Raw genomic sequence first — 13,836 nt, 5'->3', positions numbered from 1 at the left:
TTAAATGACAGCACATACTTGCATTATAGTACAACCCATCACACAAAAACACTTAAAACTTGAAGTTATTGTATTGTGCATTGTTTGTCGTGTATGTTAATCAAGAATTATATATTTGTTGTCTGTCTGTGTGTCTGTGTGTCCAATTCAAATCTTCCTAAAAAAAAAAAAGAGAAATCAATTTTCTACAATACGCGTTTTAACATAAAACAATTGTATTACAATCTCCAAATCAAAAACCATCAAACCTAAAAAACAATAATTCCTCTACGTTGTAATTTACCTTTTCTGTAATTATGTTTAGAAATGATTTCAAAGATTTAACCTTGTAGGTTCATACATTGTTGTGAATACATAAAACCCCTTCGACTTTTCATTATATATTTGTAGTTGGTAGCGTTTGGTAGACCCTGCATGAAACTGCTTCCGACGTTTTATTTTTATTTCTTTCAACATAATTTAAAATAGGATGTGATTCTTTGTTAGATTGACAGTGTTATTTGTGGTTGCGTTTCAATTTGGACATCAGGAAATAAGAAGGAGCAATACTACGCAATTGGTCATTGAGGTTTTTTGTACGGCGAAGATTTACGAACCTAAACAAAGAAAAACTGGGGTTCGACGTTTTGCTTGACTCCAAAAGAATTGGCTAATCTGTAAGTTTGCCAATGGAAATGTAGGTATTTAGATTTTGATGTAATCAGTGCTTGGTTCAGTAAGATTGATGACATAGACGAATGGTGCTGACACAATTGGAATTAACTATCGCGTGACTTTAACTTACCTGATAAAATCACAGTAACCTATTTCTTAACAAAAATATCTAAATTGAAAAAATCTGGTACAAGATATTACGTAGCTCAAAGCCTTAAGATTGTTTCCAGAATATCTTTGTTATAATTAGTAATCGTGGTGGTAGTTCTTCTTTTTTTTTTTTTTTGCAGCAAGTTGGGTACCAATTCTAGACAAAAATAAAAAGATACCAAATTGTAACTTACAACCTAAAGAAACCACAATATTTTTTCAGGTTACTATAACAATATTTAACAATTTATTTATCAACATTTGCAACCAAGAAAAATATTTGATTTCATTTGTTGCATTATTCAACGATAAATGTGGTTTAGTCTTTTATGTTAAAACTCTATAACTGCGACCACCACCACCTCGGCGCAACTCGTGTACCTTTTACCAAAAAGTAAACAAATTTCAAGATCAAAGAGCAACCACCACCATCAAAAAAAAAAAAAATAAGAGAAGATATGTGAACAAATAAATCTCCACATTAAGCAAAATCTTTCTTTCTTTAAAATTTTCAATGCCACCTATTCCACCAGACCCGACTGAAAGTATATCTATTTTCCATCCTAAGGTAATACTATTATCTGCTGGTGTTACAACATCATTATTTTTTGGATATAAATTTTATAAACGATATATTAGAAGAATTAAAACTTATTTAGATCTAACCCCCACCATAATTGAAAATAATACTAAATTATATGGATATGTAACTAGAGTTGGTGATGGTGATAATTTTCGATTTTATCATACTCCAGGTGGATGGATTTTCGGTTGGGGATGGCTACGTAAAATCCCTACCACTAGAAAAGATTTGAAAGATGAAACTTTAATGATTCGATTATGTGGAGTAGATGCTCCTGAAGGAGCTCATTTTGGTAAACCAGCTCAACCATTTTCCAAAGAAGCATTGCATTGGTTACGAGAATATGTTGATGGGAAATATGTCACTATAACTCCTTATTCTATAGATCAATATAAACGGGTGGTGGCTCGAGCACAAATTTGGAAATGGACTGGGAAAAAAGACATATCAGCAGAAATGTTAAAAGTCGGATATGCTATTGTCTATGAAGGTAAAGCAGAAGCCGAATTTGGTGATAATGAAGATTGGTATCGCAAACTAGAGTCACGTGCAAAATTGTTAAGAAAAGGAGTTTGGTCATTAGGTAAAAATTTGACAACTCCTGGAGAATTCAAACGAATACATTATCGAGGTGAATAAATGAGTATCTACGTAAAGAGGAAAGGATAGACTTTTTTGTTTTATTTGAGTGTCTGTTTTTTTTGATTTTTTTTTTTCAGAGAGGAAGACGTCTTTCTATTTAACTAATTCAGATACTGCTTTAGACAATTCTTCAACGTTACTTTTCGTATCAGCTTCAGCATAAACCCTAACAGCATCTTCAGTACCAGAAGCTCTTACAAAAGATCTTCCATTGGGGTATTTGGCTACTAATTTATCAATTTCATCTTGCATACCTTTTGGTTCAACCAAAGTTCTTTCAGCATTTGTAGTTTTAAATATAGATCTATCAGGAACAATCACTTTAACTAATTTATTAGGTAAATCAGTATATTCATTATCCCAATTACTTGGTGATAATTTTAAATAATGAATAACAATTAAAACTGCTAATAAATCTGAAATTGCATCACCAACAGTTTGATTAATTAATTGACTAAAATTTTGTAAAATTTTAATAGCTTTAACTTCTTCGTTATTATCATTACCATTACTTGGTTTATAATTAAAAATTTTCTTTTCCGCTTCAGGATTAAAAATAACTGTACCATGACCATTAGCTTCAAAATATACTCCAATATCGAAATTTTCTGCTTCATGATGTAAATGTTTAACCCCTGTTGGAGTACAACGAACGGGGATTTTCAAAACATCTTCAACATATTTTGTAGAAGATCCATTAGCATAAGCAGTCTGAATCACCCCAATATTTAATGAAAGTTTTGTTGGATCGATTTGTTTAAATAATTGTTGTAAAAATAACGCAAATAACGTTGATAATTTATCTCCATCTAATAATTTAAATTTATTTTCATTGTTTTGATAATAACAAATTAATCTATCAGCATCTCCATCAAATGATGCATATAATTTATTATTATTGTCTGGTTGAACATTTTTAGGTAATTTTTGATTTGTCTTGACATAATCAGCTCCACAATCAAAATTTAATAAATTTGGTTGTTTATAATCACCATTAACTACGGTAAAACTAATTTCTTGTGATAAATATTTTTCTAATAATTCTTGAATTTTAGGAGCACCAACTCCATTAGCGGCATCAATAGTTATATCGATTTTTTCATTAGAATCACAAATGGCATAAATTTCTTTAAATGATTTGGCTAATTTAGAATAATAACCATCTTCAGTAGGTTCACCAAATTTTGGGTCATTTAATGTTCTTGTAACATAATGTAATTCTGGTGTAGTGAATAACCCGAAATCTTGATATTTGGTATTGGGAACACTTTGAAATCCATCAATAGTAGCTTTAGATAATGCTGGACTAGATTCTCTTGAATCTCTAGCAATAACAACATTAGCAGGAACAGATAAATCAATTTTCAAATCTGTCACCAATTCATTAATAACTTCCAACAACAGATTTTCTTTTGTTGAAGAAGCATTGGCTAAATCGGTAGCATATTTTTCCCATGAACTTTCCAACATACTACCTAATGGATCAACAACTTTAACTCCATTATCTTCCGGTGGATTATGAGAAGCAGTAATCATAACACCAACAGTTTTCCCTTGTAAATATTTCGATCTTAATGAAGCAATGATCCCAACGGTATAAGTCACATAATCTAATTTATCTGCTTTCATACGAAACCCTGCGGTTCCATAAGTAAAAGTTACCCCTTCCGGTCTTGGATGTGATGGTAAATATTTTGATAAGGTTTGTTCAATTGACATAGTTCTTAGTGGGTTTGACGAAGAATGAAGAATATGAAACGTGGTATTTTAAAAAAAAATAAATATTTCAATTGAAATTTTCTTTCGTAGGCTATTTTCATGATTTCTGAAACCTTGAGATTGTTAGTAAGTAAATAATTTTATGACGAAATTGGGAAATTTCCACAACCAAGAAAAAAGTACTTAAAAAAGACAACATTGATTCAGATATATCCTTCACTCTACTATCTTCTGAAGAATTTACTACTACTATAACAACCAAACCGGGTGTATTCAACAATGACATCAGATAAACCATCGTTTCATAAAGAAGGAAAATCAACTATCAAAATAGTTCACGATAATAAGCACAACCCGAAGACACAGAAACGACCCATTACCCCAAAAGATATCCCATCACAAGCATCATCATCTTTACTGAAACCTCAAGATTCACCATTTGTTGAAGAATTGGTATTAACTGGACGACCAAATTGGAAAAAAGCTCCTCAACAAATCAAACAACGATATAAAGGGATTTATTTAATCTTATTATCCATACCAATAATTGGAATAACTACTTTTGAAATTATTCAAAGACTTGAAGGGAGATCTACTAAGAAAATCCAACAAGGAGAAAGATTACCTAATGGAATTAATCGAGATTTCGATGAACAAGAAAAAATTAAAGTAGAAAAAGAATCTATAATGTATAAAATATTTGGTAAAGATTTCTTCTTGGATGGGTTTACCAGTAAGACAATAAAGAATAATTCAGAAAAGAAAGAGTAGATTCACACTTTTGTATTTATTTGTCATCTTGTAAATAGCTAAAAAAAAAAAAAAAAGATAATCTGATTTATTTCCAAATACTAGTTTCTTTCAAAGAATGTAGCAAATTTTCTTCATCAAATCGGGATTCAAAAGATGAAATTCCACCACCACCACAACCATTGGTTTCATGTAAACCTTCTAAATTATAAGTTAGCCTTTTAGAAAAAGTTAAATTGGGTACTTTCATTTCATGAAGCAATGAATTGGGTCTACCAATTACTGTGGCATTGGAACTAGCTCGTGAACGATTAAAAGTATAGGATTCATTCTTTCTACTTCGTAATGGAGACACAAACGAACCAACATTGGAAGAATTTAGTTTTTCTAATCGTTTAGCATTTGATTGTGGGGAACTGTAAGGTGAATCCATTAGATTAACTCTTGGGATTCTTGTGTTTGCAAAATCAGGTCGTTTATGAGTAATATGACATCCCTGTTTAATATACTCCAACGGAATTCTCGGCAATTTTGATTCAATCTTGACAGGTGAATGAATAACTTTTTCAATATAGGTAGCAAAATCAATACGTTTTTGTGTGTCATTTTGATTATTTTCAATCAGTTTCTGGGATTCAAACAGAGTATTCATATCCTTATTCTGGCAAATTTGATTTTCTTCTTTAACAACTTTAGAACTCGGACTTTTAACTAAAGTTGTCGCTTCATCTTCATCTTCACGCATACTGCTATCTTCAAAAACACTGATAAGTGAATGACGTAAATTCTTGCTCCTCGGAATACCCTCCAGGGGACCACCAGTGGTGCCAGCACTACCAATCACGTCTCTAACTCTATCACTTTTGTAAACACTCAAAGGTACCGAAGTGGAATCAACAGCAAGGTTGAAATCAATTCCAATACCATTACTGATTGGCCTTTCCCCTGAAGAAGAGCTTCTGGAACCTGTTTGAAAAGATCTCAATCCATTGGATTCAATACTATTGCCAACACCACCACCACTATATAGCAGGGCTCGTTTCTCATTTTTATTCAGATTACCGTTATTAGTTATTAAATTGTTAAGTTCTTCCCATCGGGGCACCAAATCATGATTAAAAATTGTAACCAATTCCGGATCAGTAATGATATTCTCTTTAAATGCCTTTTGAATTAAAGTTATCGAGTTAGAACACATTTTGTATTTATTACCAACTTCATCGGTTATTGTTGTACTACCGCCAATAGCAGGTGGTATGGTGACATCACCCGAACCAGAGCCATACCCAGACCCCACTTCTTTAATCAACCTGCCACATTCTTTAAAAATTTCTTCAATCAAATACTCAAATATTTCATTCCATTTAACATTAATGTTATCCTTTTTATAGGAATTTTTCTCTTTCAACAACATGTTCCACTTCAGAACTAATATTTCATAGGCATCCAAAACATTTTCTCGAGATTTCACAAAAAATTGACCTGCACACATTGTATTAAAATCATCAATTCTTAAAGGAACAATACTTAAAGAAGTTCTCAAGGGATCAATTTTGGATTCTAATTCAAGATAATCATTATATAATTTTTCATCCAAATCACTAAATGTAGGTAGTCTCATTAATTTAAAAGAAAAAGTTCCACTTGATAAATCATTAATTTTCATTTTGGAAATAATAGATTGTAAAGTAAAATTGGGTAATACATTTTTAGGACTAGCCAATTTCAATTCTTTTAATTTTAAAATACATTTTATACAATCTTCAATTTCATTACTCAATGATTTTATAACTGAATCAATAATTTCTCGATAATTGATTGAGATCTCAAGATATTTTTTAAACATAATCAGGGATTTTTTCACATCCAATACTAAATCACTAACTTCTTCAAATACCCCTAAAAGATTATTACCAATACTTTCATGATTATTAGATGACTCAACCACTAATAATAATTGTGATATAATGGAGTCAATATTTTCTATATTTCGTAGTAGGTCTTGTAACATGGATTTCCCTTCAAAATACCAATCCAAAACATCAACCACATTTTTTGACGCCTGTTCAACATTATTAAAAATCATAAGTAAATCATTCAAATAAAGATCAATATCTTCCAACAATTTGGCTATTTGGAAAACATCACGTTGCAGTAGATTGAAGGATGATTGGGGAGGATTTGTCGACAGCGGTTGAGGAAGATTAATCAATTCGTCAAAAAAGGAAAAGTTTGGTATGGTTGATAAAACATGGGATAATTTGACTGGAGGAGGGTTTCTTAGCATCAGATGCCTGTTACCATTACTTAGAAAGCTAGAATTACTCATGTTTCCATTATGCAGTTTCGCTCTGCTTTGAAGGTATGTTTATGAATCAGTGATTGTAATCTGTAATTATGAAGGAAATTCAATAAGAATAGTTGTAAATTGGGAAAAGAAGAAAGGAAAACTTGAAAAACAAAGTAAAAAAAAAACTTGAAGTTGGGAAAGGAAAATCTTTAATGGGAATATAAAAACCACAGCGGGTAAAAAAATTACAAAAACGAATTCTTTTAATTTTAATTTTTTTTTTTTTTGGAATGTATGTATTGTATGGGTTGTATGTGGATTCTTTCTTAACCCTTGTTCTTCTTTTTTAACGTATGTTAATAATTGAATTTTTTTGGTATTCATGTAATATGTAATATGTATCTGCATATGTTGTTCTTGTTGTTGTTATTAATTTTCAACGTTTTGTGATGACAACGGAAAGGTACAATAGAAAATTATTTTCGATTGTGTTATTATACATGTTTCATAAATTCATTTATTTTTATAGCATTATTAGTTAGTGTTATTTAATATGTTACCTTGTGTCCCTGTAGTTTTCTAAACGAGTGTCGCGTTCAACATACATACATACACGCTCTCTCTCTTTCTCTTTTTTGCAAAGAATTGACGACATTCTTTATTGGGAGGCGTGTACTATAGTACAATAATATTTCCTGTGTGTGTTTTTTATTCTCACATACATTCTTATTTTATTTGTCCTCCCCCTTAATTAACATACCCTCCGATGAGAGACAAATCAAAAAAAAAAAAAAAAAAAATTATTCAAAGCGAGATGAGATTGATATAATCAAATCATACTAACTTCAAAACCAATAAAAATAACCAAAGACCAACCAACAATGGGTAAAGCTCCAAAGAAGAAATTTTCAACAGCATCCAATCCTACTGCTAATAAAGTTGCAGCAGAAAAACATTTGAATTCAGTGTTTAAATTCAACACTAATTTGGGTCAACATATTTTGAAAAATCCCTTAGTGGCCCAAGGAATTGTTGATAAAGCTCAAATCAAACCAAGTGATATAGTATTGGAAGTTGGTCCTGGTACTGGTAATTTGACGGTTCGTATTTTAGAAAAAGCTCGGAAAGTTATTGCTGTGGAAATGGATCCAAGAATGGCAGCAGAATTAACGAAAAGGGTACATGGAACACCACAAGAAAAGAAATTAGAGATTCTATTAGGGGATTTTATGAAGACAGATTTACCTTATTTTGATATTTGTATTTCCAATACTCCTTATCAAATATCATCACCTCTTGTATTCAAATTATTGAATCAACCTAGACCACCAAGAGTATCAATTTTAATGTTTCAAAGAGAATTTGCTCAAAGATTAGTGGCAAGACCAGGTGAAGAATTATATTGCCGATTATCAGCAAATGTGCAAATGTGGGCTAATGTTACACATATAATGAAAGTGGGTAAAAATAATTTCCGACCACCACCACAAGTTGAATCAAGTGTGGTGAGAATAGAAGTGAAAAATCCCAGACCTAATATTGATTTTAATGAATGGGATGGATTATTAAGAATAGTTTTTGTGAGGAAAAATAAAACCATAGCGGCAGGATTTAAATCTTCTAATGTGATTGATATTTTGGAAAAAAATTATAAAACTTTTTTGGCAACACAAGAGAGTACTAATAATAATAATACTGATGATTCTATGATGGTGGATGATAAATCAGTTTCATTAAAAGATGTAGTTAAAAACAAGATTACCACTGTCTTGACTGAAACTGGATTTTCCGATAAAAGAGCAGGTAAATTGGATCAAACCGATTTCTTAAAGTTATTATACGCATTTCATCAAGTAGGTATTCATTTTGCATAGAATTATAATAATAACACAAAATAAGTCTATCTATCTATCTATCTATATATATATGTCTTTCTATCTTCTTTTAGATGGGGTTTTGCTAGTGTCTTTTTCAACAACTTCACCAACACCACCCATTTCTTCCAAGTTATCCTCAGCAACAGACACTGCTTCTCTTCTTTCCCAAAATCTATCTTCACACATATCAAATGCAGCCTTTTTCAAATCTTTACCACGAGCGTCTCTATTACTTGAAATAGCCCATTCCAAAAATTGGGCCCCAGTACGAGAATAGAAAGCACGCAACGACTCAAATGGTTTTGGATGAGGCAACCATGATCTTGCATCTGGGAACTCTTCTTCAATTTCTCCTTCCTCCTCCTCTTCTTCCACTTCTTCGTCCTCTAATTCATCTTCAAGAATATTATCCACCTCATCTTCTTCTTCATCATCACCACCTTCATCCTCATCATCATCTTCTTCTTCATCAGAATTGGCCTCACTCTTGTCTAATTCAGATAAATCTTCCCAAAATACTTTAACCCCATCTAATCTTCCCAAATCAATAGCATAAAATGAATCTAAATTAAATTCTTGTTCTCCTCTTTCAAAAATACCCCCATATATATACAAGACATCATCGACAACACACGTGGTAGCATTGAATCTAGGATGAGGTAATTGATTCATAATTGGATATTCAATGGTTTCCCGTTCTGGTTCATTATTATTTTTTTCAAGTTGTTTTAATTGTTCAATTTTGGTTACTTCTTCATTATCTATTTCATCATTTAAATTTGCTTTTGCCAAAATTGAATTCAAAATTTCTTCTAAATCTTCATCTCGAGTTTTTTCTTTAATTGTTTCCTTTTTCTTTCTTTGAGGTTTCAAATATAAATTATACCAACGGTTACTTTCAATATGATAAGTATATAATTGATTATAAAATTCTGAATCCAAATTTTCCTCACTTTCTTCAAAATCGTAAACCCCTCCAAATAACATTCCTCTATTTTTATGATAAACTAAAGAACATCCAACTCTTGGTGATGGTAAAGCCCCCTGTTTTTTCCTTCTTTCAAATCGTACAGCTTTAGGATCTGGTTTCATTTTTAATAACCAACAATCATTCAACACTTTACCCTTTTGTAAACCTTTTTTAGCTTTCACTTTGGTATAGCCTCCATAAACAACTGCCCCATCAGCACATGGTAATAAAGAATGTCCTGATCTAGCATCAGGAATAGGATGATTTGGAGGAAATTCAACTTGAATCCATTTGAATTCAGTTACATCAAATAACCAAATATCATTTAAATAAGTAGTCATGGTACCCAAATCTCTAAATCCACCATGTAAAATAATATAATTTTTCCAAACTGCCATTCTATGACCTGATCTTGCACTAGGACCTTTTTTAGAATCTAATTTTTGCCATTCTTTTGTATCGGCATCAAGTATCCAAGTATCACCATAATGATAAAATGTCGATTGTTTTGGAGAAGAAAATTCCCCACCAAACATTAATATTATCCCTGAAGGATGAGAACACATGGCATGAGAAGATCTTGGTAATGGAGAATTTTTACTAGAAAATTTCCTCCAAATATCATTATCAATGGAATAAGTATATAAATCATTATAAAATTTACTGACATGTCCATCACTATTTTCACCTCCAAATAATATCAATTCACGTTTATTATGTAAAGGATTACTAACCATAGTTGGATTTAATCTTTTCGTAGGGTGATGATCACAAATATCAATTTTGATTTCAGTAAATTCTAATTGTTCTTGAGCATATTTTTCTAAAATAGCATCAATATCATCATCATCTTCTTCTTCACCTAATTTTTTTGCCAATTTTTTATCTTTTAATTCAGCTTTAGCAGCACTTTTTTTTTGCTTTTCAGCAGCTCTAGCCTTTTTAGCCTCTTTGGACTTTTTATCTTTCTTTGCCATACTGGAAGGTTAGATGTTTTAGAAATATGTAAAAGTTGAAAAATGAAAAAGAAAATTTTTTAAAACCACTTTGGAGATCTGTACGCGGACAGGATCCCTTGGAACCGCACTCTTGTATTTTTCAGATAAAGTTGAAGCGACAAAAAAATAAAAACTATAAACAACAACAACAACAACAACTACAACAACAAATTCAAAACCATCAAATAATTTCTTTATTGACAAAAGCTTTCTGAAAATGTCAAATTCTTCATCTTTATCTACTCCTCCTAAAAATGAATATTTCATAAAACAACGTGATTTACTAATACAAGAAATATCTAACAATTTAACTAAAATACATACAAACTTAGAAACTTTGAATAGATCATTACATGAACTGAAACAAATAGGTAAAGAATTTGATGATGTTGCTAGATTATGGTCTACATTTTATGATGGGATGAATCGCCAAACAAGAGAGAGTACTCATGATGAAAATAATAATAAAACAAATTCTTCCGACATAGAAGATGAAAACAGCAACAACAACAACATATAGAAAGAGTCAACAGTTTTAATTGTCTGAACTTTTTAATATATAATATTTGTTCTTCCAGCTAAAGCTACAAAAAACCAGCAAAATTTCATTCTCTCTCTTCTTAATTTAGTTTTATATATTTATAAAATAAACAAAGATTTTTTAAAAAGTAACAAGTTATATATGTAATAACAAAAAGAAGAATAACAAGAATACAAAATCAGTTCCAGATTTAACTTAGAAACATTTGTGATGAACAATAGATGGACCAGATTCGTCGTATTCTTGTTTTGAAATCCACATTTGTTGGAAAGTAGACAATGAAGCCAAGATAGAACCACCAATCCAGACAGAGTATTTTCTTTCTGGAGGAGCAATAATCTTAACTTTCATAGAAGATGGAGCCAAAGCAGTAATTTCCTTTTGCATACGTTCAGCAATACCTGGGAACATGGTAGTACCACCAGACATAACAATGTTACCGTATAATTCCTTTCTAACATCCATGTCACACTTCATGATGGAGTTGAAAGTGGTTTGGTCAATACCAGCAGCTTCCAAACCCAAATCAGCTGGTCTGAACAAAGCTTCTGGAGCTCTGAATCTTTCGTTACCAATAGTGATAACTTGACCATCTGGCAATTCATAAGATTTTTCAATAGCAGAAGATTGAGAAGAAGTTTGCATTTCTTGTTCGAAATCCAAAGCAACGTAACATAATCTTTCTTTAATGTCTCTGACAATTTCTCTTTCAGCACTAGTAGTGAAACTGTAACCACGTTCAGACAAAATCTTGGACAAGTGGTTGGTCAAGTCTCTACCAGCCAAATCAATTCTCAAAATACCATGTGGTAAGGAGAAACCAGCGTAAATTGGAACAACGTGAGTAACACCATCACCAGAATCCAAAACAATACCGGTGGTTCTACCAGAAGAGTACAAAGACAAAACAGCTTGAATGGAAACGTAGAAAGCTGGAACATTGAATGTTTCAAACATGATTTGAGTCATCTTTTCTCTGTTAGATTTTGGATTCATTGGAGCTTCGGTCAACAAAACTGGATGTTCTTCTGGAGCAACTCTCAATTCGTTGTAGAAAGTGTGATGCCAGATTTTTTCCATATCGTCCCAGTTGGAAACAATACCGTGTTCAATTGGGTATCTCAAGGTCAAAATACCTCTTTTGGATTGGGCTTCGTCACCGACGTAAGAATCTTTTTGACCCATACCAACCATGATACCTTGATGTCTTGGTCTACCAACGAGAGATGGGAACACAGCTCTTGGAGCGTCATCACCGGCAAAACCGGCTTTACACATACCAGAACCGTTATCGATAACTAAAGCAGCAACTTCTTCTATAAAAAATGGGTTAGTACGACAGTCATTAAAAAAAAAAAGGGGACTTGTTGCAGTTGTTGGTTTCAATACAATATTTTTTTTTTGTTGCTGTTTTTGTTGTGTGTTGTGTGCACTAACGTCGAAAAATTTACAATGAACCGGAAATCTGTTATAGGTCAGATAACCAGAACTCGAAATTGGAAACTCGTCAACATCAAAGGCAATCATGAATCAATTGATTTGCACAAACGCTTGTTGAAAAACATTAAACATTGTCATTGAAGTATTAAACCTTGTTTTTTAATTGATCAATGATATTATTCACCGAATGGTTTGAAACCATTGCCGACAGATCAATCAATCAATCAATTAAACTTAAACACGAAATTGAAAGGGGAACGACAAATACACTAAATTGGAACACATCCAATGGTAGTCAAACTCCTGATGTACCACTTCAAAATTATAAGCTTGTGTGTTAATGTGACAGTAACATCCCAAACGAGAAATATTATGTCGACAACAAAAAACTTGATCTGAATGGAAATGGGTTCTTTTCCCACCCAGATCTAAACAACAACACTCTATCGAAATGAAATCATCCAACTGATTAATCAATCAATTAAATCTAAGTTAAATATAAACATACCACCGTCCATTTTTAATGATTATTTTATATTAATGTCGAGATAATGTTTCAAAAAAGAAAGAAAACCAAAGTGAAAATTAAAAGGAAGAAAAAAAAAAAAGATTAAGGAAAAAAGTGAAATATATAAAAATTGTTTCGTTGGCAAGTAAATTTTCAGTTGAGTGAGTGAGCAAAATGAAGAAGAAGAAGAAGAAAAAAAATGTGTTTACTACGTTGAACAACCAAAATGTTAATTAATAGCGTGTGTGTTTGGATCTTTTTTTTTTTAACCGAATAAAGAACAACAAAACAATTTTTGTGCAGCGCACACTATTAAACATATACATAGAAATAAATTACACGATTAGAAAATTAACTATTAAAAATATCCTACTCAGACCGAAATTTTATGGTATTACGAGTGAAAAAAAAAATTGCAATACAAACAACAACAACAACAACAACAAAGTAAAAGTAAAGGGTGTTGTTGTTGGAAATACCGTTTTTCTTTTATGCTTTGTTTTTGACGCTGAAATATTCGTTGTACTTGTGCTGTTGCAAATGTGTATTTGGTCTGTCTTTTCTCTTTCCTTCTACTGATCGGTGTCACATACGAGCCGTAATAAATTACAAACTGGTGGTCTCAGGTTTGCCAGATGTAGGTATTATTATTTGCTGATTAATATAGCCCTATGTGTAAGAACTACTTGCTTATGTAAGAGATTGCTTCTCGGG

General features: G+C 31.7%; 8 protein-coding genes across 8 annotated transcripts; 4 read left to right on the top strand and 4 right to left on the bottom strand. All coding sequences in view use genetic code 12, as the record gives it.

The window, feature by feature from the left end:
• Positions 1-1,318: 1,318 nt before the first annotated feature.
• Positions 1,319-2,026, top strand: CD36_12760 (nuclease, putative; the record flags this gene model as incomplete). Its single annotated transcript, XM_002417870.1, has 1 exon — positions 1,319-2,026. One exon carries the CDS (start codon positions 1,319-1,321, stop codon positions 2,024-2,026), a length of 708 nt encoding a protein of 235 aa, XP_002417915.1.
• Positions 2,027-2,122: 96 nt separating this feature from the next.
• On the bottom strand, positions 2,123-3,748 carry CD36_12750 (acetylglucosamine phosphomutase, putative; the record flags this gene model as incomplete). The annotated part of the gene is made up of 1 exon (XM_002417869.1): positions 2,123-3,748. One exon carries the CDS (start codon positions 3,746-3,748, stop codon positions 2,123-2,125), a length of 1,626 nt encoding a protein of 541 aa, XP_002417914.1.
• Positions 3,749-4,027: 279 nt separating this feature from the next.
• Positions 4,028-4,519, top strand: CD36_12740 (conserved hypothetical protein; the record flags this gene model as incomplete). Its single annotated transcript, XM_002417868.1, has 1 exon — positions 4,028-4,519. One exon carries the CDS (start codon positions 4,028-4,030, stop codon positions 4,517-4,519), a length of 492 nt encoding a protein of 163 aa, XP_002417913.1.
• A 67-nt stretch (positions 4,520-4,586) lies between these two features.
• Positions 4,587-6,827, bottom strand: CD36_12730 (cell polarity/karyogamy protein, putative; the record flags this gene model as incomplete). Its single annotated transcript, XM_002417867.1, has 1 exon — positions 4,587-6,827. The coding sequence occupies one exon, from the start codon at positions 6,825-6,827 to the stop codon at positions 4,587-4,589; it is 2,241 nt and encodes a 746-aa protein (XP_002417912.1).
• An 842-nt stretch (positions 6,828-7,669) lies between these two features.
• CD36_12720 (18S rRNA dimethylase, putative) lies at positions 7,670-8,662 on the top strand (the record flags this gene model as incomplete). The annotated part of the gene is made up of 1 exon (XM_002417866.1): positions 7,670-8,662. One exon carries the CDS (start codon positions 7,670-7,672, stop codon positions 8,660-8,662), a length of 993 nt encoding a protein of 330 aa, XP_002417911.1.
• Positions 8,663-8,722: 60 nt separating this feature from the next.
• On the bottom strand, positions 8,723-10,612 carry CD36_12710 (Kelch-repeats protein, putative; the record flags this gene model as incomplete). Its single annotated transcript, XM_002417865.1, has 1 exon — positions 8,723-10,612. One exon carries the CDS (start codon positions 10,610-10,612, stop codon positions 8,723-8,725), a length of 1,890 nt encoding a protein of 629 aa, XP_002417910.1.
• A 238-nt stretch (positions 10,613-10,850) lies between these two features.
• CD36_12700 (outer kinetochore protein, putative) lies at positions 10,851-11,153 on the top strand (the record flags this gene model as incomplete). The annotated part of the gene is made up of 1 exon (XM_002417864.1): positions 10,851-11,153. One exon carries the CDS (start codon positions 10,851-10,853, stop codon positions 11,151-11,153), a length of 303 nt encoding a protein of 100 aa, XP_002417909.1.
• A 216-nt stretch (positions 11,154-11,369) lies between these two features.
• ACT1 (actin) lies at positions 11,370-13,132 on the bottom strand (the record flags this gene model as incomplete). The annotated part of the gene is made up of 2 exons (XM_002417863.1): positions 11,370-12,490; positions 13,123-13,132. 2 exons carry the CDS (start codon positions 13,130-13,132, stop codon positions 11,370-11,372), a joined length of 1,131 nt encoding a protein of 376 aa, XP_002417908.1.
• Between the last annotated feature and the right edge of the window lie 704 nt (positions 13,133-13,836).

This window comes from Candida dubliniensis, chromosome 1 (genome assembly GCF_000026945.1).
Source record: "Candida dubliniensis CD36 chromosome 1, complete sequence".
Taxonomy (NCBI): domain Eukaryota; kingdom Fungi; phylum Ascomycota; class Pichiomycetes; order Serinales; family Debaryomycetaceae; genus Candida; species Candida dubliniensis.
The sequence above is the reverse complement of the archived record's forward strand: the minus strand, read 5'-3'. Positions and strand labels throughout refer to the sequence as shown.